We start from the raw sequence: 27,904 nt of genomic DNA on the forward strand, positions 1-27,904 counted from the left end.
AATATTCGAGGAGGGACTTCCTTGAGGATTGCTGTTGGATGGCAGCTGAAGCTCGGTGACACGTAACTAAAATTAAAGGTGCCGTGTAGGCCTCACGATTAGGCTGCAACTTTAGTGAAACTTACTGAAGTTCGCTATTAATTAAGTGACTTTACATTGGACAGTTATGCTTTTCTTTATTATTTATGCCAAATGTTAGTAGAAAGGTCGTTTACGACTACTGATGTGTCTCCTTTGAAACTTCAAACCTGAGGCTCTGTGTGACGCGTTCTTTGAGGATTCTGAGCTCAGTAACAAGGCAATGTGTTAGACTTTGCCGTTAGTACAGTATCATGTATTCTATTCTGTTCTGAGATGTCACTAAACCTGGCTGGAATACTATGATTTGATGAGGAAATTAAGTGGGGAAAGCGACACATCAAAGGGGCGCAAAAAAGCCAAGCGGAGAGAGTTTGTTGAAGTTTCACTGCAATCTCAGAAGTGTACGTGGTTCACAAGGCAGGAGACCATGGGTAACGGGGTCTGCTCTCGAAGACAGCGGAAGATTTTTCAGTCTCTTTTGGCCATCACCGTTATATTCGGCGGCATATACGGAGCAATGGTATCGTATGAAATGCACAAACAGCTGAAGCGGACGGAGGCACTGGCGCTGAAGTACCAACAGCATCAAGAATCCTTATCAGCGCAACTTCAAGGTAAACAGTATGGCGAGAGAAGCAGATTTGTCACAAATAAAGACCTCGTTGTCTATCGTGTGTTTGGCATTTGCATTCTGTTGACATTTCACTACACCGAGGCAGTCTTTGTTAAACTTCTTAAGTTTTGTCGCAGTTCTGAATAATCGAAGCCATCCTTGCCCAGTTAGAAGCGAAGCGAAGAACATTCATGTTCTCCTAATTTCAACACGTATAATTCATGGAGACCAAGTTGCTGACTGGCATTTCATTTGCATTCACTTCACAATAATTATTCACCTGAGTTAGGTTTTTATTCAAGTCTACTCTATGTGCCCATAGTCAAACATTGCATCAAACATTGCATTTTGTTACTTCTGTCGATTGCATCTCTGAAATAATGCATGTCGGGTTGTCCACACAGTTGAGAGTCTCAACTTTGCCTGCGGTGCTGTGTCTCGACAGGAATTCGGAGCGTCTGACAATTTTGACCGTATTTCATTTGCCGTTCAGTACCGCTGAGTGACTGCTGGGTTAGGTTTTCCCGTTCTACCGAACACAGTCCAATCTCATCTACCCTCACAAACCCACGATTTTCATCAGAAGTGCTGAGAAAGTTTAAAAGGTCAACATGGGCGCTTCTCTGACGTGATCCTTTGGTCCGAGTTCCAGCCAGTTTGTTTTGAAGCAGCACTCATAGTTTTCCTGTCTCATTAACACGGTGGTTGGCGAAAATCTTAGTCTTAAATATTTCATACTTTCAGTTCATTGTCCTCCAAATCAAACAGGGGCTTCTGTGGTGGATAAAATAGCACTGAGGTTACTTTGGATTTACAAGAGGCAACACAATAGTGTCATAGTTAGGTTTAGAAGCCCTGTACTCCATTCATCGTCCATGGTAATTAATATGGTTTATCCAAGGCATCAGAAACTAAGCCCCATGGAGTCACTTGTAGTATCAGTGTGCTGTTTCCAATTTTAAAGTAAAACATCTGTTGTTTAGAGCTATGACTGAACTTTTCCTATGAAGTTTGGATATTGAAGAATTTGGCTAAACCAGGGGAATGACACATTAAATGAGAGGTCACAGAACTTTACCTGCCAAGTAAAAACAGTGTTCATTTACCCTCGCTTATCTAGTGAGTTATAGCTTGTAAGTAAATAAGTTTGTGTTAACTTAATCTCCCTCTCAGAAAGTGTGCATACTCACAACTCTCATATTCTCTCTCACCCACTCTTACTCTAACAAAGCATGCTGTCAATCTCATTTTTTTCTCACAAGTTGTGTCTCAACTGATACAGAGACCTTTGTCACCCCCATTTAAGTAGCTCTGTGTCTCACAGCTGCTTTTATCGGGCTCCAGGGTACACTTCAATGAGGACTGATCCCTATCTGCCTCTCCCAAGCTGATCTGAAAAGACTGAATAGCTATGGAGTAACATGATAATTACTCTATATTGTCCCACAGGTGTCTTAATACTGGGTTTGCATTACTGTTCAGACTAGTTCAGTCTTCTAACAGGACCATTAACATGGTCTTCTGCAGTCTTTAGAGGTCCCATAAGCCACATGTAAGCATCTTCCTTCTTGGAACCTACAGTGTATGTTTTTCCAGGCTTGATTAGATGCACCTGACTCAGGTAACCAGCGTCCTCATGGAGATCTGTGTTGCAGTGAGGTGTGCTGGATCTGGGTTGGACAGAAAGCCTGCATGTTTTATTGAGGAGAATTAAAGAGGAGGCTTGCTTACCCTGGCACCTTGTTTGAGAAGACAGAGCATTGTTTGGGATTAGGCATTTTTGTCTCTGCTCTTACAAGCCAGGTATGGTTGCTTTTCAGTTTTAAATCGTAGAGTACGGTGGCACAGTGGGTAGCGCTGTCGCCTCACAGCAAGAAGGTCTCGGAGCTCTGGTTTCCTCCCACAGTCCAAAGACATGCAGGTTAGGTGAACTGGAGACGCTAAATTGCCCCTAGGTATGAATGTGTGTGTGAGTGTGTTTGTCTGTGTGTCTGCCCTGTGATGGACTGGCGACCTGTCCAGGGTGTTTCCCCACCTTTCGCCCTATGAGCGCTGGGATAGGCTCCAGCACCCCCTGCGACCCTAACCAGGATAAGCGGCTTAGGTAATGAGTGAGTGAGTGAGTGAGAGTAGTAATGTGCTTTTCTTATACCCTCCTCCTCTTGTGTCCACTCACTGAAGCTGTGACCTCTGTGACTCTAAGGCCCTGTTTACACCTTGCATTAAGATCCGATTTTGGTGAACTGATCACAAGTGCACAGCTCAAAAGTACAGGTGTAAACGCATCCAATGCCCATTGAGGTCACATCGAGATCTGATCACTCAGACCACATTCAGAGGTGGTCTGGACCACCTATGGCCACATTCTTATAGCAGTGTAAACGCGAACGCGAACTCAACCACATTGAACAACTGTACGAACTCATTCGCGTATGTACACATTCACTCACCAACGGCGTCGTATTAAAGTGCGGCAACAACAACTACAACAACAGCAGGCAAAATGGATATTGCTTTAATTTCTTCTTCTTTTTCTTCTTCTTCTTTTAATTTCTGACAGACTTAGCAATGGTTTATCCATGTGTTTCTCAGGAAACTCTGCACCTAGATGCTTACAGCACTGTGCAATATTGAGCTCTCCTTGCTTCAACACACCTGATTACCACTCCCTGCCTTACCTCACCTGATTTCCTCTCATCAGCTGATTGTCAAAGCCCCTGATTAGCTGGAGGAGGTTGTGGTGGAATAAGAGGAGATCTTAAGTGTGCAGAGTTGTAGGGACAGGATTTGGAAACCCTGCTTTATATAACAGTATTCCATAGTCCCTGTTTTGACTTCTACATTTTGCTATCGTGACACTTTGCTAACATTTTATTTGAAGAGAACCTGATGTTCTAAGAGAGACTTGTAGGCTCTCAGACCTGAAAGACTACATGACAAGATATTTTTACTCATTCTGTGAGCACAGAATTTCACCCGCAGCTCTTTTCGTTTTAGGACCTGTTAGAAGACAGCCATTCCATCTGTCATGCCAGCAGCACACATACCTGAAATTAGATTGATTGGTGATCTTCAATCTCGACATTTGTTTTACTTGTTTGTGAACATCTGTTAAAAACTAAACAGACCTTTCTGTGTTTTATGTTGGATAGAGCTTTGCTGTGAAATAACATGTGCATGGTGATGAAAAGAGCCGTTTTGAAAGACTGGCAGTATCCCATTTACACTAGTGTAATTTGACAGGTCTTTCTCAGCTCATTCAGCAGTGTTGCCTGAAAGCATATCAAGTCTCTGCTACACCTGCTCATAGAGCCCCATAGAAAAGAGCATGTTGGTTCCTACTGGGCCCAGTGTCCTCTGGAGAAATGAAATGTATGGAAGGAGAAGCAGGAGAAGGTCAGGAAGTTCAGCTGTAACCTGGTATTAAAAAAAAGAAAAGAGAAACTATTTTTGTTCTGCCCACTCCTATACCCATCCTCTTTTTCCTCAGTCCACCTCAGCTTTAGTGCTCAGTCCTCCTGAGAGAGGGTCCCAGGTCTCTAGAATTGCCAAGGTGAGTTGGATTACAGAAGGCATGGGACAGGACTTACTTCCTGGGTCCTGTCTGTTCTCAGCTCTCAATATCCATTTCTCCATTCATGTAGAGCTTTGGGAAGGCAGGCCACCTGATTCTCAAGCCATTTTGCTGGACCAGCTCTGAGCTGGTCAAACTGGTGAGGTCTGAAAGCTCCAAAAATGCCGGAAATACTGGAAAGGTTCATTTTCCTGAGAACATGCTTCAGGAAAGACAAGACAGCGCATATGAAATGAGTAAGGGTTTTCCCTTCTCTGTTGTGAGGGCTTCATTTTCATTCTCAGTTCTCTAGTCCCAGATTGTTGTCATACCCCAGAAAACATTGGCAGTCTAATATCAGATGAATGAACAATATGAGATCTTGTCTGTTTACAGAGACACATGAAGTTGACCTAGATTTACTCTGCATGTCCTGATTTCTCAGCTGAAGTTCACTACATAATTGTGTTGTCATCTAATATGACATTATGCTTCCTTGAAGGAACTGAAAAAAAACAAACCAAAAACTTTTTATCCAGCAGTGAAATGATTTGCATGCACTGGCTTGTGTTATCCCATTATACTGCAAAAAAGCTTTGCATGCAGTTTTTCTAGTTTTTCTGACTGCCTGTTCAGAGTTCTCATCACGTGATGGAAACAGAAAATACCACCATGAAAAAGCCTTAAACTGCGGAAGAGTAAAAAGATGCAATGATTTACTACAGAAGGAATGTGAACTGGTCTTATTAACCGTGACTGAAGTGGAGGGCTGTGAGGACGATATCAGATATTTCAAATTAGAGAATAAGACAGAAGAATGAAAAATGAGGTGATGCATCTTTGGTCTTGTTAAACTCAGTGTTTATTTAGACTGCAGCTGGACTCCCCCGCACATGAGCTGAAAAGTGGATAATGGAGTTTGACTTGTCCCATGGAGAGAAAGTGTAACATACAGTGAGAAACACACTGATTTGTTTGTATGCTCTCAGCATGAATTTTGTCACAGCTGTAATGATATGATGCAGTGGACATCTTAAACCTCTGAATTTAATTGTGGGTTTCTTCCACATTGAAGTGTATGGACATTTTTGCATGTGTTTGTAAATGTTAATAGCATGGCAGTCATGATAAACAGCTGTGGATGTAGTGCCATGTGGCTGGATTCACCTTAACTCTCACTCTCTATTCATGAAGTAGCAGAAGTTTCAGTTGTGCAGTGGATAGTGTTTCATAGATTGGCAGTTTGCATGCGTTGGCACAGTCCTCACTGTTCAGCACTCCCACTGGAGCCCTGGCAGCAGGCTACACTCTGGCTCTTCAGAAACTTTTAACCAGTTCCCTCACAAACAATAGTCATGTAAGTCAAAACCAAATATCCCCAGTGAGTACATTAAACTGTGTGCTCTGATATCGTTTCCTTTTATATGATTAATTTCCCTCTCGTAGTCTCAACTGCTCGTTTGTGTGTGTTATTTTCAGAAAAACTTTTGTGCTGGCAATGGGGTTAGCAATGTCTGGCAATGGGGTTATGCTGAAATGTTTAATTACACTGTAATTAACAATGCACCAGGTATCAGCTGTATCTGTCTTCAGAATAAGATACAATTCTGTGTTAGGTATTCCCAGCCTGTCTGTTTAACATTCCATGCTATCATGTACTTCCATAAGCCAACATTGTCATTAATTCATAAAGAGGAATCTCACTTAGCCCTGGGTAATTAGGCATAACTTTCAATGAATGAGCAGAATGTGATGCTGTATTACATTTATTCAAAACAAACAAACAAACAAACAAAATGAACCAGTGACAAATATTAAAAGAAGGACAATCCTCTTTGGAAGGTAAAGATTTGCAGGCAGCCCCTGACTTAAGCTTTAATTCGGAGGTCTTGTGTCTATTAAGCTATGGTCTTTAGTACAACCAGCAGAACCAGTCCGGTCAAGCCCCAGGGGCAGCGCAGCCTCTCGGGTATGGTATTGTATACAGAGATATACATGAGGAATGTGAATGAACTGGTTAGTGCGGATGGGCCATAAATGCTTTGAACCTGTCTCTGGATCAATAGTACACCCCGGCTCACTCCCACCCCTCAGAAGAATGGAAGGGCCTCATTTAAAATGAGCTGTATGGTTAATCCATTTGAAAGTGTGTTTCAGACATTAGAGAAATCCTTTGTTTTTAATTTGGGCATGGTTTTACCGACACTCTCTACTGTTGCTTGTAATGAAGGACCCACCTCTGCACTGAAAGAAAGTCCCTTAACCAGGCACATCACTTTGGAACCCTACATGTAGACACACAAACAAACACACACACACACACACACACACACAAACACACGTGCAAGCACACACACACAGCTCTGTTCTGTCAGCAGGGGTGTTGGTGTTTTGTTCCTTAGTTCTCACAGGATATTGAGATCATGGTTGTGAAGCTGTCTATGTCTGTGGTCTCCCGGCTGACTGTAATGGGCTGGACCACGGCCTGAAACACTCCCTCACTCACACTCAGATCCTCCTCATTGATGCCGGTGTTTCTTCCACAGCACTTGCCCACACTAACTCTGGACAGCTGCACTGAAAAAATGGGTTGTGTAGTCAAATACAAGATGTGTGTTCAATGTATTACCCTGAGGCTACCCAGGACACTAAGGTTTAGACCATGTTGCTTCAGGCAGATATGGGAATTTTTATCCATGCCTGAAATGAAAAAGATGTATGTCCAGTCACTGGGTGTCTGTTCTGATAGAAGTTCAGTCAGTAAGAAATTTAGCCTGTTGTGTGATGCCCAAAATGTCACACTAAATGTGATTCATAATTAACTGCAAACATGTGGTGAGGAACACACAATAGAAAGTGAGTACTGCACTGAAAGCAGTGTTTTACTGACAGTGTATGGGACCAGTAAACGACAGAGACTATCCACTATGTGATGAAGGGCACTTGGCTTGTTGCAGTTTTCTTGCTGTGTCACTTTTCTCCTAACTGAACGGAAGGGCAGACTGAAGGGAGAGATGGGGAGTAAGAGGCAGTAGGGCCAGGAAATTATAGGGTGCGAAGGATGATTGGATGAGATAGAAAATGGCTAGTTTGTGTTCAGGAAGAGGGAGGAGACTCAGGGGTGTGTGAGTGTGTGTGTGTGTGTGTGTGTGCATGTGTCAGCATTCAGGCCCCAGTGTTTTTCCGCCTTTCGATTTTAATTTCCCTCTTCCTCCGCTTCCTCCTGATGTTGTTTTCTGCAGCTTTTTACAACGCCAGAGTGTCTTTCCCACATCTATGGTTATTTAGACAATCCGTCATTACTCACTGACCTCATTTTCTGCCTCTCTTCTTGTGTCAGTGAGTGAGTGAATTGCGACTGACCAACCGCGTGCCTGTGTGTGTGTGTGTGTGAGTGAGTGAGTGTCCGATTGACTGTGTGTGTGTGTGTGTGTGTGTGTGTGTGACCGCACACCACTGTTCCACAGTTAACAGCTGCAAACGTACCACATTTCACAAGAAAAAAACTAATTTGAAGATAAAGTTAGAGAGAAAGAGGAAGCTAAAGCTGATGTAGAAACCTGTGTTTCACTAACAGTTCGGTTATTGCCCTAATGAAGTCACAAATGCCTCATTAAAAGACAGGCAGGAAGCTGGGTGTTATCTGGGGAATTTAAGCAGTATGAGTAGCAGGCCCAGGCTTCTCTTTGAAATCTACTCTGAATGGACTCTGTGTATGCTGGAAATATCCAAGCAGTGGATCATTAGGGAAGCCCACAACACAAAAACTCACACATATTATGTCTCACACAAAAGAAACTGAACATATTGGGTCTTTGCGTTGGCATAAACAGGGAGATTTAAGCCTATTTATTCAACTAACGGTGTTACAATATTTTACTTCTCCACGAGGTTGAGTAGTCCTGTGTGCAGAATGGCTGCTATGTGTTTGGACTGAAAATATTACTTTGTGTTTGGATTCAGTATGTTACTTTGTCTTATTCTCTAAGTATGTTACATGTTTTTTTTTTAACCAAAACAGGATGCTATGACAGGGGTGAGGATACTGAAATGAACATGGCATGTGCCTCTTCTCTCTCTCTCCCTCTCTCTTTCTCTCTCTCTCTCTCCTCAGTTGTGTATGAGCATCGTTCCAGACTAGAGAAGTCTCTACAGAAGGAACGTCTTGAACATAAGAAATCTAAAGAAGGTGAGTAAGGGGTGTGTGTGTGTGGGGGGGCTGAACCCCACCCTGCAGTGCTTGTTCCATCCATCTGTCAGTAGCCTAAAGTCTCAGACAAGAGGTCTGTCAGAGCCTCACTTACTCTTACACTGAAATCTCCTTTTTTAAAGATATATTTTACCTACAGTCTCATTCAGTGAAAAACTCAATGATATCTCTTTTGTCTGTGCTGTACTCCTCTTGGTTATACTGTGTTTGAGAACTTAGTGCAGTCAAAACACTGGAGTGATAATCATTTGCTGTAGGGCTCCTTTCACATTGCACAATATACTGATTCTCATGATGAACGAAACCCTCTTCTTTTTTACATTCACTGAGTGCTGGTTTTAGCTGAGGGCTTTATTGGAATAACAGGCTTTGTAGGGGGATTGTTTTAGCAAGGCGGCTTCATTTAAATCTAACCTCTGACCCCAGTATTGAGACTCAGTAAAACACATTTTTTTTCTCTTGTCAGTTTGAAAAGGGTTTTACGCAGATCCCATCTGAGGCTTAACTCTAGTCATGCTGGATTGTAAATTTCTCCCTTTTTACCTGAATTTCTTTCAGATTTTCTGATGTACAAACTAGAAGCCCAACAGTCTCTGAACAAAGAGAAGGTAAGAGCAGTCTGCCTGCAGTAGTCACAGTGTCTTTGCCTCTGTCCTGTTATTAATGTCATAGCTGAGTTACTGTCTCACTGTTTGACCCGCCAAAGACATACACACAAAGATACTCTCTCTCTCTCTCTCTCTCCCTCTCTCTCTTACACACACACAAACACACACACACACTCTCTCTCTCTCTCTCTTTCTCTCTCTCTCACGCACACGCGCACACACACACACACACACACATACTTGGAACAGTGGGGTTATGTGAAGGGGTGACTAGCCAGCCTGCAGGGCTGTGATTGTACCCAGCTGTGTGTGTGCCGGTGTTGTTCACGGGGGCCTGTCTTGATGCCAGGCCTCAGTGTACAGATGAGATTGCTCAGGGAGAATGCTCTTCACTGGCTTTCAGTGAATGGAGTCCAATTATTTATAAAGTGAATTTGACTTTTTTTTTGTCAACAGCAGGATGCCAGTAACAGACTAAACTCTCTGCATGTGCAGCACCAGATGCTGAAGGTTAGTAGAAATATTTGTGTTCATTAATGCGTTCAACACACACACACACTCAATAATATGATGACAGAGCACATGTTGTATATGTGATACACTTGAGGTAATCAACTCAGATTTCTTTGAAAGTATCAAGAGTTGATTATGATTTCTGTAATGATGTCAAACTAAAACAAACTAAAGATGATTGCTCATTTCCTATTTCTGTGAGCCCTAAATCTAAAGACGACATTGTGTTAAGTGTAATTATGGAAACAAAACACGTTTTAGGTAAGTTTTTGTTGGGTGAATGCTTGAGTTTCTCTTTGAATCGGTCTCTGACTTTGTGGCAGTGATGCTGGCTGTGTTAGAGCCAGAACAAGCTGCGGAGAGTTTGTATATGGCTTTAGTTTTATTAATAAGACTACTGAAAAAACTGGGAGAAAAAGGTAATTGTTTTAGTGTTATTGTGCAATAATGTTTGCGCTTACTCTTCTCTTCCTTTTAATAGTATCTACCCATCAGAGATCAAAGCTTTTTAAACAAAGAGAGAGGGAGAGGGAGAAAGAGAGAGAGAGAGACGGCTTTTTATTAGTCAGTTATTTGGTTCAATAACCATAGTTATGACAAAGCCAGCCCGCAGTTTATTCTTTGCCATTTAAATCTAAATTGTTTGCAGAGGCCTGTGTTCACCAGCTGGTATGCGTACATATGTGCGTGCATGCATCCGTGCATATGTATGTGTGTGTGCATATGTACATACACAAATGCACATCCAAACACTCACTGAACACATTATTAGGAACACTATACTAATACTGGGCAGGGCCTCCCTTTGCTCTCAAAGCAGCATCAGTTCTTCATGGTATGGATTCCACAAGATGTTGGAAACATTCCTTTGAGATTCTGGTCTATGTTGACATGACTGCATCACACAGGTTCTGCAGATTTGTCAGCTGCACATTCATGCTGCGTATCTCCCATTCTATCACATCCCCAAGGTGTTCTATTGGACTCAGGTCCAGTAACTTAGTAGTCGATGTCAGTACCAGTGAAATTCCACAATTCTCAATACCCAATTTGGTACCACAATAAAAAAGAAAACCAAATAAATCCCATGTACTTCAACATACACTCCTTTATGAAAAACATTTGAACATTACAAAAACAACAGTTGCTGCCTCTCCTGGTCAACATCCTCCTCTGGCTGGTACTGTGAAAGGAAAATTGTGAGATTTCAGTTATCAGGTAGAGCTCAATGACTAAGAAGACAATGACAGCAGAGACTGCACACACAATGGACTAACACACACACACACACACACACACACACACACACACACACAACTCTATATACTCGGAGTGCAAGCAGTAGTTCAAATGTACTGCCACGGTGAGAGGCCATTAGTCCTGAAATATTTGTTTAAAACGCTAATGTTATATTTTGATGACAGATGACACAGACTGAACGGTAAAGACTATAGCCTACGAGCTTTGGTTGCATTACGTCAGCCTAAACACGGTAGCCTTTAGCAATTAGCCATTGCAAATGTCGTATAGAACACAATTGGCTACACAGCAATGCCAGCTGTCTCAAACAAAAATAATGGTAACGTGTATTTCAGGATAAGGATGATAAGGATAACACTTTGGATACGTTGTTAATGTAATGTTGTTAACATGAATTGTAACTCACTCACCTTGAACTCTTTGAATAAATCTGGATGTCTGTCTTTGGAGGTGCTTCGCTAAGTTGGAAGTGTTTCCTCCTTTCGTCTGAAAAGCTCAATGGCGCTGTTTGGCATACTGGTTTTTGCGAATTTATAATTAATTCCTGATGATCCGCCTCAAATGCAAAGTACACGACTCTTACTGTTTGACAAGTCAAGGCAGACTGCATCTCCAATACCTATGGTACTGTAGAAAAATGAGTGCCATCACGTTTTCTGAATTTTAGCATCGACTTTGTACTGAAGTATCGGTTCTCATGAAGACCACTGAAGAACACTCTTTGTCATGTTCTTGAAACCTGTTTGAGACAACTTTTGCTTTGTTACATTATCATGCTGGAAGTAGCCAATAGGAGAATGGGTAAATTGTGGCCATGAAGGGATGCACATGGTCAGCGACAATACTCAAATAGGCTGTGGCATTCAAGCGATGATTGATTCGTATTAACAGGCCCAAAGTGTGTCAAGAAAACATTCCCCACACCTTTACACGACCGCCACCACCCTGGACTGTTGACACAAGGCAGGTTGGGTCCATGGATTCATGCGCCAAATCTGACCCCACGATCTGTGGGCCTCAGCAGAAATTGAGATTCATCAGAACAGGCTGTATTTTTCCAGTCTTCAGGTGTCCAGTTTTGGTGAGCTTGTGCCCACTGCAGCCTCAGCTTGGCTGACAGAAGTGGAACCTGACGTGGTCTTCTGCTGTTGTAGCCCATCCGCCTCAAGGTTCGATGTGTTGTGCATTCTGAGATGCTTTTCTGCTCAGCACAATTGTGAAGAGTGGTTATCTGAGTTATTGTAGCCTTTCAGTCAGCTGGAACCAGTCTGACCATTCTCCGTTGACCTCTCTCATCAACAAGGCATTTCCATCCGCAGAACTGCCGCTCACTGGATGTTTTCTGTTTTTTTGCACCATTCTTAGTAAACTCTAGAGACTGTTGCGCGTGAAAATCCCCAGAGATAAGCAGTTACAGAAATACTCAAACCAGCCCGTCTGGCACCAACAATCATGCCACGGTCAAAATCACTGAGATCACATTTTGTCCTCATTCTGATGGTTGATGTGAACATTAACTAAAGCTCTTGACCCATATCTACATGATTTTATGCATTGCACTGCTGCCACACGATTGGCTGATTGGATAATTGCCTGAATAAGTAGGTGTACAGGTGTTCCTAACAAAGTTCTCAGTGAGTGTATGTATATGTGATTGTGTCTATGCAGAATCAGCATGACGACTTGAAGAAGCAGTTTTACGACCTGCAGGAGCGACATCAGGTTCAGACAGAAGATCACAGCAAAGCTGTGGATGAGCACAAACGGGCCCTGGAGCAGCTGCAGCAGAACAAGGAGCTAGAGGTCTCCAAACTGAAAGGTAGCTCCCGTTTTTCCCTCTCTTCCACTCTGTCATCCCCTCTCTTTTTCTTGTTTTATTTCGCTTCTTACTTGTTTATTTTGCTTTGTCAGTTTCTTGTCTTGCTCTTTATTTCTCCTCTTGTGTTGCACACATCTTTTTTTCAACACAACATATCGCTCTACCACTGCCCCCCCCTTTTTTTAGTCTCCTCACCCACATTAGTGTTGTCCTTACATTACTGTCATATGCTGCCACCTAGTGGTAGATTGGGGTACATTCAGCACTCACACAAATTGGTTAGTTAAACCAAAAGCTTGGTCCATATTATGGTGGAATGCTGATTGCAGTGTCTGTCTTTGATTATTTATCTCTTTCTCTCTCCACCCCTCACCTTCTGTCCCATCCTCTCTTGCTTTCAGAGAATGTGTATAATCTTCGAGAAGAGAACAGGCAGTTAAGAAAGGCACATCAAGACATTCACATGCAGCTGCAGGACACCCGGGTAAGGCTCCATGACCGCTGTCCGAGAATCTGTATGAGATCTGTATGAGAGGCTTGTGAATACAAAGGTTTGTGTGTGAATGTTACAAATGAGACTGTAGCTAAGACAAGTTTGTTTTTGTTTAGTTAAGGTTGTATTGAAATGAAATATTACGATGCTTTAAATGTATTTTATTTTACCTGGTTTGCTTGGTTTATCTTGTTTGCCTCGCTGTGTTGGATATTTCATTACTGTCATTGTCATTGTTAGACATATTACCCATACTAATACTAATATTAGTGTGTCATCATCCTACCTCAGTCTGTGTTATCTGTGTGTGTGTGTGTGTCTGGCTACGTGTGCCTGAACATGCCTTTGACTGAGGGAAATGTCAAGTTGTGTGTGTCTTCAGATGTGTTTGAGCTTTAATTGTGAAAATCCTACCCCAATAGCAACAGCATAAGGACCTAAAGTCTACCCACGACCAGCTCTTACTCACCCTGGAAGACCACAAGAGCGCACTAGCCGCAGCCCAGGTCAGGGCACACACACGCGTGTGTGTGTGTGTGTGTGTGTGTGTGTGTGTGTATGTGTTCAGGTTGGGCTGGGGAGAGGTGGAGGAATGTGTAACTGTTTTTGCATGACTCCGTACGCCATGGGAAAATTTCTGGTCATACTGATGGCCAATCTTCAATTCATTAATGGTTTATTTCTTTCTCTGTTTCTTTCCTTCTCTCTTTCTGTTTCTTTCTATGTTTCTGTCTTTCTTGAATGAGCATACTCATAGTCATTAATTTGGGAATTGTGTTGTCTGTTCTCTCATACTGGCAGCATGGGACAGGTATAGGAATAACCAATTAGACGCGAGGCTGCATTTGTGTGTGTGTAGCCGTATTGTTGTTCGGTACTGGATGTGTGTGTGAGAAAGTGTTTAGTCCCCAATACCATCATCTTTGTTGTATCTCACTAGTTCTCAAGGAGGAGACTGCACATTAAGCTCCTACTGGTGTAATGTAACCATGAAAACGAGAGGCAGGAAAATGGAAGAGAGAGGATGAAATTAGGTTGTTTAAAGATTAGTGTAGTCAAGTCTGAAGTGGATGTAGCAGGATGAGGCTGTAGTTGCTAGTGGGAGGGTTATGGGTAATTCTGCTGAACCGGTCTGGGGAGGGCGGTGGTGTGGAGTGAAGGAGCATGGCAGGGGTATTTGCTTGCATAATGTGTAATCTGTAGTAAAACCATTCTTTCTGTACTTTTTTTTTGGTTTCTTGTTTCTTGCCCACCAGGAGTGGAATGCACAAGTCCATAAGCTCATTTGAATTCTGAAAATTTGCTTCGCTAACTCCCTGCTAACCTTAAAGTAACCTTGCAGGATTTCTGGGGCTGTAAACTTTTGTCTTTAGTCACTTCTCTGATCTGATGTTGTCCACTTCTCTCTGAACACCATTCAGGTGCATTAAGTGTTGCTCATGGCAACCAGAGATGCACCAAGGCCAGAACTCAACATTAACTTCACACATAAATGCCTCCTGAGCAGATGTGAAATGAGAGTATTTGAAGTGTGGTAACTGGCCTGCACTAAATTAATTTTGGCTAGGGCCACACATCCAAAACAGCGTCAAAATCCCCACAGTACTGCTCCAGAAACTTGAATTTGAATAAACAAAAAACAAAGCCAGACTGTTGTGTTTTGAATGTAAAGTAGAACAGTGGTATGGTGAAAGTTACTGATTTGTCTAGCCACAGCTGGCCTGGTACTCTCTGTGGAACCATGACTTCTTGCTCTTCAGGCTTCTGCATGATGTTTCCTAAATGTTCATCCATCTTTTTTCCAATGTTTTCTGCTAACATTTTCCCAACGCTAACAGCCTGGTTGTTTGTGTTATGTGCAAACAGGTGCAGGTGGAAGAGTTTCAAAAGCTGAAGGAGACTCTGAATAAGATGCCAAGTTTCCGGCAGTCTGACCGGCAGCCCCAGGTCCAGGCTGTGGAGGCACACCCCCAGCCTGCTCAGTCTGCCCCCCCCCAACATGAACACCGAGCCCAGCCCGGCACACAGCTCCGGGTACCAGAACCAACACTACTGCTCAACATCCTCCAACACTGTCAGAAACCTCCAATTACTTCCAGTAATCACTGGTGGAAGTTACTCTTAGGATTTATAATGCACAGCATGTGTAGATGGAGAGAGAGAGGGAGAGAAGGCAGCGTGATTTTTGATATGTAAATGATTTGATATGACATCTCATTAATGTGGAAACACGGAGAGAGGTCTGTCGCATGTGCATTCGTCTGAGCAGTGTTTGCTTTTTGATTCATTTGTTAGACCTTCAGTTTTCAGCCTTGTGTAACTGTCAGCAGTACAGACACAGCTAGAGCAGTAGTCATCCTCATACGCAATAGGAAATATTTGCATCGCTCATATGAACAGTGTATGACACACACTCTTCTCAAACAGGAAAAGGAAGAGCAGCAGCCTGCGGATGAAGAGATGGAGGGAGTCCAGGAGGAGGAGAGGAGAAGAGAGTTAGCTGAAGAAGAGATGGAGCAAGCAGGGCAGCCACAGAAACTGGAGGAGGAAGAGGAGGGTGACCAGCACCAGAACCAAAGAGAGGAGGAAGAGGAGCCCGAGCATGACCAGCCAGATGACAATGCAGTGGAGCAAGAACAGCACCGAGCGGAACCGGTCAGAACACAAATAGGACTAATCGTCTGTCTGTCTGTCTGTCTGTCTCTACAAAACACACACTGCAGTCTGGGAAAGTTTACCATCTGGGGTAGTGGCCAGTACTGGTCTGTGCCAGAGGGAATAGCCAGTCAACAACTTTAAAAAAACAAAACAAATAACAAAAAAACCCCATCTCCTTCTCTGTACAACTTCAGTGGGCTCTTAGTTTTCGAAATGGTCTTTGACACTCTATGCTAAAAGTTGTCAGAAGTATACAGATAATGACATTGGTTAGTGTAGTCTTTCAAAGTTGAAAAAAGAGTGAATCAAATCTTCTTTAACAGCAAAATTGTTTGAGTATGGAACTTTCATAAGGTTTTCTTTTTAGAAAGAACAAAACTATAAATAAATCCATAGTCACATCAGAGGTACCCAGACATACAAATCCTCCACTGACACATGCCCTTGCTGGTCTGATGCCACCCTTTGCTCGTTCTCTCCAGGTGCAGGAGGAGGTGCGGGTGCAGCAGGCCCAGGTGGAGCGGGTGAAATCTGCATATGAGCAGCAGCTGGAGCAGCAGAGGATGGCTGCGCAATTGGAGGAGGAGCGCAGGAGACTGCAGGAGAGGCAGGAGGCTTTACAGAAACAGAGAGAGGAGCAGCAGCGGCTGCGGGAGGAGAGACTGCGTGTACAGCAGGAGAGGGAGGAGCAGCAGCACAGGGAGGCTGACCGGAAGGAGCAGCAGCTTAGAGAGGAGCAACTCAGGTGAGACACAGAGGAGCATGGAAGTCTGGAGGACAGAGAGTGTGTAAGATTTTTTTTACTTTCCTTTGAAAATCTGTGTGTGTCATTTTTTATTTATTTATTTTTTAAAATATTGAGCTGACTGGAGATGGCACAGGCCTCCTCCATCATGTGTGAAGCCAGCAACTCATTTTCCCCACACCATGGGCTACTGATAGATGAGCTTGGAGAGGCACTTGGATGAGAATACTTTTGGCTGGAACACAGCTAAGGGTACAGATCCTCCAGACCACTGCTAGGAAATGTGACACACTTGGAATATGTTTTGTTTTTTTAAGTACTTTATTGATCACACACACACTAGGAGCACACACACACACACTAGGAGCAGGAGCCGTGGGCAGCTGCAGTGCTGTGCCTGGCTAGGGAGCATTTGAGGGTCACGGGCACTTCAGCTGTGGGTGTTGAGGGAGGGGAAAGCACTGCATATTCACTCCCCGTGCCCCAATTTTTCATGCTGGTCCAGGAGATTGAACTGGCATTTTTCCGGCCGATCCTGGGGATCGAACCGACGACCTTTTGGTCACAAGCCCACTTCTCTGCCCTCTTTGTGTGTAAGATTAATATATGAGCTAGGGGTGGGCGATATTTCGAGTATGCTTGATGTATCGTGGCTTGTTCTACATGCGATGTAGTAAATGACTATATCACGAACACTATATCGAGTACGAATTGTCCCGAAATTTTTTTAAGCCGCTGGCATGAGACTTGCTTTGGCGTTTTGCTTCTCTCACTCTCTCCTATGGCTCTTTCCCTCTCACAGACACAAAAAGAAAAAAAAACCTCACATACATGTCACACACACTCGCCCACCCATCCAGACCACTCTCCTGGGCGAGTGTGTGATATATATAGGTGAGACGTGTTTTTGTATCTTGAGCAGCGTTGCCACATGTATGATAATTATTGTATTTGTACAATAATTTTGCCCTCTGTACGATCAATAATGCCAAAAGTCCCATAATGTACGATAATTTGATAATTTTGTGACACTTAGCCTAGACTGATTACAACTACTAATACTATCTCATTTGAATTCATTTCCCAGGATAGTAAAAAATGGATCCTACTTTTGTGTTTACGCATGTCTTCTCACATGATGTCTTTCCAGCCAGTCATGCTTGTTGTGATGATGAACGTAACTCACGAGCACGGCTGTCGTTAACTTAACCATTGAGCAAATCCTCTTTACACATCAGAAATTTTAGGTATTTTATATTGAATGCAGTAACTTACGGGCCAGTGCTACGTTTACCCAGTGCAATGCAGTTATTGTTATAATATTACAAGTTAATTGAGCTCATCAACATTTGAAGAGAGTTTGCACCAATGTGGATAGATTTGTAGGCGGTGTCAAAAAGTCGTTTGTCTCAGTAAATACGTGTTTTCTGAAATTACATATTTATGCCTCTTTGTTCTCTTGGTTATGAGTCATGTACAACAATTTTCCTCAAAATATGATCATTTTAAGCCTTTGGTGCAATACTCTCGCAACGCTGATCTGGAGGCAACAGGGAAAGAATCTGGAGAGAGTGAAAGAAGTGAAGTGTCAAAGCGACTTCATACATGTTGAGATCGGAAACAGTAATAGAAGATGGAGGTGGATGAACTGGTTCTGAAAAGAAACAGTGCTGGATCCATCGTCTGCCGGTGGTTTGGGTATCGCAAGGAAGATGTTGAATAAATACTGTTTTGTTAAATTTAACTAGGTTTTGATTTTCCCCCTTTTTGGATCCAGGTTTAAAATTTGTTCCAATAGAAGCCACTAATGAATATAAACAAGAATGTTTTAATGCAGACATAGGTTGCAGGGACTATTAGAATCATCATACTGGTGTGACTGTATGCATCAAAGGGTTAAGTCAAGCATTTATGAAGTGCTTTAGGGGAGATTTCAAAATATCGATATATATATCGATATCTTGTATCGCGATTATAGCCTAAAAATATCTCAATATTATTTATAGGCCATATGAGCTAAGAGTGACACGGCTGTGTGTGTGTGTGGTGTGTGTGTGTGTGTGTGTGCGCGCATGTGTGTTTGGGCTATGTATTTGTAAGTTTTTCTGCTAAACATATGTATTAACTGACTCACTTTTTTAAAATACTGTCTCGACTACAGGAGAAAGAACCAGTATGAAAACATTGACAATGATATAGTTCAAGGAGAGGAGGATACACAGATAGAGAAGGAGGAAGGTGAGAAAAATCTTTTTTTTCCCCAGATCTGTCTGATCATTTTTACAAAGAACTAATTACTCCTAATTACTCACAGTTTATTTCTATCTATACATTTAGCCATATCAGACTAAAGATATCATATCAGATCCACACTGATATCAGAATCACATTGATATTACCCCCACCCCATTTCAAATTATGCATGGTAACACTATTCAGTGCCAGCAGTCATGATGAACTGTAAAATGGATTGCTGGCACAAACAAACTGATAAAATGAGTCCCTTTGCTGTAAACATAATGCTACAAGCATAATGAGATAGTATTCAGAGGACTGTTTTATGGAGAAGGAGTTCTGGTGTTGGGAAAGAAACTGACATGTGTCACCAGTAGAATGAAAAGCCCACTGGCGACACATGCTGTGATGTTAAATTGAGTAAGGTGAGATGACTTTGTATCTTTGTGTGTTTTCTCCTCTCTGTAGAGAGGAAAGGAGAACCAGGGGAAGAGGAGGAGAGGCTCGATGAGGAGGAGCACATCCATCAAGAGGAGGTAGAGGTGTGTGTGACGTCTGAATTGTTAAGCACCATGTGAGCAGAGATCAGCTGGTGTTTGCTGCTCTGTTGTTGAGCTAATGTGTGTACCTCCTGCCCATGTAAGAGGCTTATTAAGATTTATACACTCTTCCACTGTTCTCACGAGAGCAGAATTTTTCCCTCACAAACAAGCCCCCACAGTACACACACACACACACACACTAACTTACTCTTTATTTTGTTCTCCAAAGCATGTGTGGGTGCACAGGTGTGGATCTCTGTGCCTGTAGGTGTATATGTGAGGTTTTGCAGTGCTCTCTCTGTGCTGGGGTAGCAGAACCTCTCTCTGTTTGGATTTGTTCTTTGTAGTTAAGTTTTGAGGAGCTCACTCTATAGTCCTGACCAGGCATTGTTTGGAGTATGCTTTGACCACAGGGGTTAAATATGAGAAACATCCCTGCTGCTTCACAGTCAAAGACCTCAGAGACAATGCTCTTTCTCCCTTTAACCTCAAAGTCAACACTCTCTCTCTCTCTCTCCAACCTCAGAGAGAATGCTCTTGTTCTTAATCTCAGTGATAATGGTTTCCTTATTTGGCCTCAGAGTAGATGCTCTTTTCCTTAAGCACAGAGGGGATGCTTCCCTTTCTTAAATTCACACAGAACACTTTTTTTCCCCAGCTTTCCATCATAACCATGCAGATCCTGTTAACTGTGTGTTAGTCAAATAAACTCTGTGTCACGTTTCTCGAAAGGGACAGGATGCATTTGCAGATCAAACTTTCTCTTTATTTGAAGAAACAAGAATCTTACTTACAGACTCGAGAACAGAACCTTAGCAAAACAAGAACATAAACGTGACCTGGAGGCAATATCCAAAACACACAATGCCAACACAAGGAAACAGAGAAAACCTAGGAGTACTTATATCAAACTAAACAAGATATCACTAACTAAACACAGGTGGGAGTAATGATTGAACAAAGACTAGATAGGAACAAACCAAAAACCTGACAGGATGGGGGGGACAAGAGAAAACAGAACCCAAACCCAACACTAGAGGGAGAGCAGAGGGACCAGGAGAACAGAGGGACCAGGGCGTGACAGTACCCCTCCCCTAATGCACGGCTCCTGCCGTGCAAGGCACCAACACCAAGAAATGGGGAAACCAAGAAGACCAGGAGACTCGGGAAAGCCACCAACAGACCCAGGGGAGGACCAGGAGATTCAGGGAGGATGCCAACTGTCACATGAAATCGGGCAAGTGCAGGGCGGTCGAGAGGTGGACAGAGAGACAGGACTACACGATCTGGAGGCTCGGGAGGTGGTGCAGGCAATGGTGGGTCCAAAGCTGGAGGAGTAGTTGTGGAAATGGGATCCAGAGCAGGAGACAAAACTAAGAGATCCAGAGGCAGAGCGGGCAACAATTGTTCCAGGAGGTCAGGAAGCTCTGGAGGCAGAGAGGTCAGTGGGTCCAGAGAGTTAGGAGGCGCTGGAGGTGGGGCAGGTAATGGTGGATCCAGAGGGAGAGCTCTCGAAAAGGGATCTAGAGCGTCAGGAGGCTCTGGCGGTGGAACAGACTGGTCCAGAACTGGAGGAGTCCTTGAGGCAACGGGGACAAGAGCTGAGGGCGGGGCCGCCGCCTCCACGGCGACAGGAGCTGGAGCCGAGGGCGGGGCCGCCGCCTCCACGGCGACAGGAGCTGGAGCCGAGGGCGGGGGCGGGGCCTCCACGGCGACAAGAGCTGGAGCCGAGGGCGGGGCCGCCGCCTCCACGGCGACAGGAGCTGGAGCCGAGGGCGGGGCCTCCACGGCGACAGGAGCTGGAGCCGAGGGCGGGGCCGCCGCCTCCACGGCGACAGGAGCTGGAGCCGAGGCCGCCGCCGCCGCCTCCACGGCGACAGGAGCTGGAGCCGAGGCCGCCGCCTCCACGGCGACAGAAGCTGGAGCCGAGGCCGCCGCCTCCACGGCGACAGGAGCTGGAGCCGAGGCCGCCGCCTCCACGGCGACAGGAGCTGGAGCCGAGGGCGGGGCAGACTCTTGGACAGACGGAGGCCCTTGGTCAGACTTCAGTTTGGGCTCAGGACCGGGCAGATCGGGCGCGGGCACAGGACCGGGCAGACCGGGCGCGGGCACAGGACCGGGCAGGGACACTGGAGCAGGACAGGCTTGAACCGTGGCGCTGGGAAGATCGAGCGCGGGCTCGGGACCGGGCTGGGACACTGGAGCAGGACAGGCTTGAACCATGGCGCTGGGCAGCGGGACCTCCATGGCGCTGGGCAGCGGGACCTCCATGGCGCTGGGCAGCGGGAAGACCTGAAGTCTTTGTGAGCCATACTTCTCTTTAGTAGGCCTTACAGATAATGGCTCTTGGGGATTCAAGGGACCAAAAACAGGAGTAGGACCAAGATTTACAGCTACAGGACTGGAGTAAAAAGTGGCAGGCAGCAGCATGGAGGCATCTGGTGTAGAACGTGCTGAGGGCAGAGCCCAAGCTGGGTTCGAACCCCGCTCGTCAGACTCCCAGGCGACGACTCCTCCGCTGAGCCGTCCTGGGGGCAGAGAGACCCCAGTTCCTCCCAACTTATTCCCCAAAGCCATGCACTGGTGGTCAAAGGTAAGAAGGAACTGGGTGAGAAAACGCTCAAGGGTTGGTTGCCTGAAACATTCCATGAAGCCGGGTGGGGAATACATCAAACGTTCCACTGCCTTCCACCGCATGTTACCAATAATAAAGTCTATCTGCTCCTGGTACCCGTCGATCCCCACGTGTGCACAATACAGGAGACATCTTGCCAGAAAACCCCTGCAAGTGTCAGAGGACCCATCAAACATCTCGGGCTTCTGAACTGCTGCATCCATCTTTGGTGTTGGCATTCTGTCACGTTTCTCGAAAGGGACAGGATGCATTTGCAGATCAAACTTTCTCTTTATTTGAAGAAACAAGAATCTTACTTACAGACTCGAGAACAGAACCTTAGCAAAACAAGAACATAAACGTGACCTGGAGGCAATATCCAAAACACACAATGCCAACACAAGGAAACAGAGAAAACCTAGGAGTACTTATATCAAACTAAACAAGATATCACTAACTAAACACAGGTGGGAGTAATGATTGAACAAAGACTAGATAGGAACAAACCAAAAACCTGACAGGACGGGGGGGACAAGAGAAAACAGAACCCAAACCCAACACTAGAGGGAGAGCAGAGGGACCAGGAGAACAGAGGGACCAGGGCGTGACACTCTGTTATGGCCCAGAACGCTCCCTGTTACAATGACCAGAGGATAAACAGGTCACCTGTCAAGTGAAACCACACCCTCTTAATCAAGTTCTGGGTTAGTGTTTATTTATGGTAACAGGAAGAAAAGACAAACAATGAAGACCCATGGCTGTAGCAGTAATAAAAAATGAGTAGGGATAAATGGTCTCCAGCCAGAGCTGGACCAGTAGAAAAGTATTAAACCGGTGTTAAACTTTACCCAGCCTTCACTACAGTTCTTACCTTGGTCCCATTGTCGGAAAAAGGCTTAATCTGTTGGGAATCTGCTTTTCAAGGAGCATCTGGTTTACTCTAACTGAAAACAAAACATGCAAGTAAAAAATAAACCCCATCCTCTACTAACTGAAATTACACTCATGAATACACACAATACACACATGAATAGCAAAAAATTGAAAGATTAAACAAAACATTGAATATCATAAATAGTTTAATACAAACACTGTTTTAAGTGGAGCTGCCAGGGAGAGTGAAATTGGTAAACTAGCACCCTCATATAACACAACCCGAACATGCATCCGGGAACATATCAGGCACACCCAGCAGAGGACTCTTCACACACCTATCCACCACAAGACAAACACAACACGACCAAAAAATAGGGAGAAAAAAAACCCTGAGCCCTATGTAAAGAAGATGTCACCTGAAAGCAGAGCACTTTTTATAATTGATCATATTTTACATTCAGAACAGCTCCACTTTTCCATCCTAGACTCTACTTTTCTCATGATGAAAGGTTGAATCATGACTCTGATGTGACATCACGGGGCTACCTTGACTGAAGTCTTTAAGCTCATCCAGATTGTGTAAACCAAACCAAAGTTGTAATGTTAACGTTGGCTGGTTGCTGTACTTGTTCTGAATCGAAACACTCATGTCTTTGATCTTCGTATGTGTGAATAATTTTAGTGTGTGAAGTTATTATGTAAATCTCTTCTGACATTTTGTATTAGCTCCCTGTATAGTTAAACCGGAGGAAGATCAGTTTCTTTTCAAGCTTTGACTAATTGTCAGTGATGATTGTGGAGATTCCTCAGGGTTTGCACAGGCCACTGACAGCTGGTTAAGTTTGATTAGACTTCACTGAACTGGTACATGTGAGACAGACCGCAGACAATCTAGTCTCCCACAGGAGTTGTGTAGTGTTTGTCTGGCCCAGGTTTCACTAAATGTGTGTGTTTAAAAGGCAAGAATGTGAACAACTAATTAACAGTCGGGTTCTTTGATCTCTCCATGTCCTCAGCGGCCGGTTGAAACAGACGTTGACCCTGAAGATGACCCAAACAACCAGGGAGAGGATGAGTTTGAGGAGGCAGAGCAGCAACCCCATGGAGGGCAGGGTGAAGAGGAGGCCCCAGCAGGTCACGCAGACCACCACCTGGACAGAGGGAACCAACACCAGCCTCCACCTGATGAACAACTGGTGGTGAGTGACTGCAGCCAGGGTGGAGGGTAAAAAAAAAAAAAAAAAAGATGTAGAAAGGTCTGGAAAAAGGAAATTCTAATTCAACGTTTTGATGTCAGTTGCATGTTCATAGCTGTCAGCTGAGATCAAATTTGAGTTTCAGAAAATTAGGATTAATATGAATTTGGATTCAATTGTGAATCAGTGATCTGAAAGGTGCTTATCCTGTATTATCACTGAGTAAGTTACATTTTAGAAATACTGTATAAATATGCACACTTTATTTTGGTTTAGAGGAGTTGGTGTGACTCTGTTACTGTGTGTGCAGATGGCAGGAAACCCAGACCAACAGGAAGACAACTTGGAAGAGCAATATCAGGAAGAAGGAGATGACGAGGTAAGAATAGCAACACACTCCGAAAGGATTTACACACACACACGTCTTTCTCTTCAAGACAAAGAAAATCTGAGTCTGTCAGATTTGAGTTTTCTGCATGTACACACACACAGACACGCACACACACAGACTTGTTTTACATATGTTGTTTGTTGACAGGGTCAGGAGGACTTGGCTGATGAGCAGAAACAGGGGGATCAGGGGGACGAAGCAGACCCCTACAACGAAGAGAACGGAGAACAGGTAATGTGCTTCTCTTTTGAAGGAAACCCTCTGAAGAGAGAGACTAGAGGAGGTCTTGAGTGAGAGTACTGCATGCGTGACCTGAGGGTGTGGACTCTAATTCTTAACCTGACTTAATAAAACAGGATGTGGATCAGAGAATTTCAGCCTCTTCCACAGTGAGAGCACACCATTACATCACACTTACGTAAATCTGTCTGAATTACTTCAGAATAGTTTTACAAGCCAATCGGAGTAATGAACAGGTGACTTTGTAAACCTGCTAGTTTTTTTTTCCTTGTAATTCCATGTAATGTAATTTCATTTAGATGTTTTATTGTAAAATGTTTGTGATTGAAAGTGAAGAGCATGCAGCTGAGCCCTATTTTGTGTCAGTGGGAGCTGGAGTGGTTTTATGGGGTGTGTGTGTGTGTGTGTGTGTGTGTGTGTGTGTGTGTTTTAAAGTCATATCCATGTATGAACACAGTTCTCCTGTTAGCTGTTGCTGTAACTATACACTTGATAGGCCATGCTACGGGTGGCTAAACAGAGGGATGTGTCGCAGTGTTCAGCATGGTGTCTGTTTACTGACAGCCTGTCCCTCTCATTACGCTTAAGCTGCCTCAGCTAAAAACACAGCACCAAGAGTACTCTCTCTCCCAGAACTTTTTTTTTAAATCATACCCGTATTTTTCCTTTAGTTGGCAACCACCAAATGAGAAGTTTTACAGAGCAGCTGTGTAAAGGAGTGTAACACTGGAATGTATTTTTCCTTTAGGATGATGTGAGAGAACAAGACATGGGTGTAAGGGTGGAGAAGGAGCCTGTGAAAGAGCCCAATGAAGAGGAGAACTATGAGGAAGATGAGGAAGAGGAGGAAGAGGAAACTAGGGACAAACGGACCAATCGTAGGGCAGAGATGTGAGGCAACCGTATCACTATAGCCCTCCGTACTGTCTCTCCAGAGGCCTTTCAAAACAACCTAAACCTTTAGACAAAAAAGAACGAAAACTTGATGTTGGGGACAGTCATATCAAAAGGAAATGGATTCTTTTGTCCCCATTGGGGTGGGGGGGGTGGGGTTAAGCAACTAAATTTTGTAACCATGACAACAGATAGGCCACCTAACTTCAGAGGAGACTGTCATCTGTTTGTCTGAATGTCTACATGTTTGTCCTCTTCTGCCTACTATCTGTCTCCCTGTCCATCTGTGTGTTATTACTGAGCTGAATCCAGTCAACACTGAAGCAAAAATCCTGTATGGTTAGTCCTACAGATCTAAATTATTGCTGTTATGCTGGACAGATTTCCTGAACAGGAAGACTTACAATTGAAGTGCCTGTATGTTCTTTTTCTAAAGCTATTTAAGTTTTTTTTTCTTAATACACAAATTGTGTCTGTCTTTTTCTGCCTTTTTTAAACTTTGAAATGTTTTTATAACAACGAAATTAGAGAATCCAAGAGTACTGAGAAAGTATAGAACCAGCGTTCATCAATCAGCTTCAGTCTCTGCACGTTTGAGTACACACAGTTATCACCACTGTCTGAATAATCCTGAGTGGGTACATTTGTAGCCACACACTCTCTATGCAGTGCTGGTGTACAGTTCCTGGTTGTGCAGTGTTGATGAATATTTCTGCAGCAGGAGCGCCTGTCTGCAGTATTGTACCACTGTTTATCAGGGATACAGTAAAAACCTGTTACTGACAGTTTTGTTACTCTGATAGCCTACAAGTTTTTGTTTATCGCAAGAGAATAACCCTGCCTTTAAAAAACGTAACTATAACCATGTGTTACTGGTGTCATTTTTTTCGGGATTGTAGCTCAGAAATTTCTTTCTTGTGACCTTGTGAAGTGTTTTTTTTTCTCCACCATCAGGCCTAGGCTTGATAATAACCAATTCACAGTAATATGAATAATTTCCAGTATTCTGATTTCAGTCCAATGACATCATCTCAAACATGGAATTTTACAGTATGGTGTAAATGCACAGGTGGACTAACTTATTGGAATCTAAAATGGTGACTGAACAGAAAGAGTTTGTTTAGTAAAATAGAGAGGTTTCATTGGCTTTATCTCTTTCTCAAATCTATGCCTTAGTCAGTGCCTTCTGTGCTTTTTATTCAGCCTATCCTGGAACATTTATGATACCAGAGATACTATTTCTGAGAATTTCACCAGACATTCTAAAAGTCCAGATATAATGTCACTCCATTCATCCATCCATTTGTCCATTCCACTCATTTAGTCTTGTATTCATGTCTTACCTCCCTCTAGCCAGCTAAGCCTTGATCGTGGCCACAGCCCATCCCTTGTTTTGAATGCCGAGGTTTTAGCATCCTCCCTGTTTAAGTTCACATCATCTTTTAAAGTCAGAGTCAAAAGTCAGATTTCATCATGTTGATTTTAGACCTGTCCACCGTTTACCGCAGACACTTTTCAGTTCATGTTGTGAATTTCAGTTTGTTTCTGTGTATCTGAATGGACTGATTTTGAGGGAAACTTGATCCCAAACCTGTACTGTGCTACTGGCCACTGGCCAGGAACATTCAACTTATGGGGGGACAGGATTTCCAGTTGAACTACACCAGTGTGCCACATCCAGAGCCAACTTTGCCTTCACATGTGACCCATAAGTTATAAATAAAAAGATAAAATGCATAATGATCTCTGGTTATACAGCATGGTTTAGGTCTTTTTTTTTCGTTCTTACCAACAGTCTATGCCTGAATGTAAGCATGGGCTGATGGGAGATGAAGTATTGCACTCTTACAAACAAGTAATTGTAAAAAACTACATATCTCTTTGCTCCTTTTTTATGGTGGTGGTGGTGGTGGGGGAGGTATATTCAGTCACCAGTTGTGCAGGAAAGGTAAAAATTCATTTTTAGGTCAAGAAGTTGACAACCACCAAATGAGACAATTTTAACAGAGCAGTTGTGTAAAGGAGTGTAATTCTGGAATGTATGTTGATTTGACTACAAAACTGTTATATTTATTTTGTCATGAAGACTTTTTTAATACATGTTTTTAGCTTTAACAATCATATTATAAAATGCAAATTTTTCAGTTTCTACCCCAGAGCTGTTTTGTCTTCCAGGTACATGTTCAATACTGTAAAATACATTGTATAAGAAAAACTGTGCTGATTTTTTTGTACATATTTTTCCTTAAACACTGAATTGTAAAAGTGTATAGGATTGTGGGATATGAGAATGGGATTAATATTGCTGTTGTGTTTATCTTATGGGACTGAACAGACTGTTCAAATAAAGACTGGTGAAGGAA

General features: G+C 43.5%; 1 protein-coding gene across 1 annotated transcript; it reads left to right on the forward strand.

Moving 5' to 3' along the window:
- The first annotated feature begins 66 nt into the window (after positions 1–66).
- golim4a (golgi integral membrane protein 4a) lies at positions 67–27,904 on the forward strand. The gene is made up of 16 exons (XM_030765076.1): positions 67–695; positions 8,362–8,436; positions 9,016–9,065; positions 9,522–9,575; positions 12,507–12,657; positions 13,059–13,141; positions 13,573–13,656; positions 15,017–15,184; positions 15,578–15,805; positions 16,291–16,553; positions 18,715–18,791; positions 19,257–19,330; positions 23,837–24,019; positions 24,327–24,395; positions 24,555–24,638; positions 25,396–27,904. The coding sequence occupies exons 1-16, from the start codon at positions 389–391 to the stop codon at positions 25,540–25,542; spliced, it is 2,097 nt and encodes a 698-aa protein (XP_030620936.1). The 5' UTR covers positions 67–388; the 3' UTR covers positions 25,543–27,904.

This window comes from Chanos chanos, chromosome 2 (genome assembly GCF_902362185.1).
Source record: "Chanos chanos chromosome 2, fChaCha1.1, whole genome shotgun sequence".
NCBI classification, from domain to species: domain Eukaryota; kingdom Metazoa; phylum Chordata; class Actinopteri; order Gonorynchiformes; family Chanidae; genus Chanos; species Chanos chanos.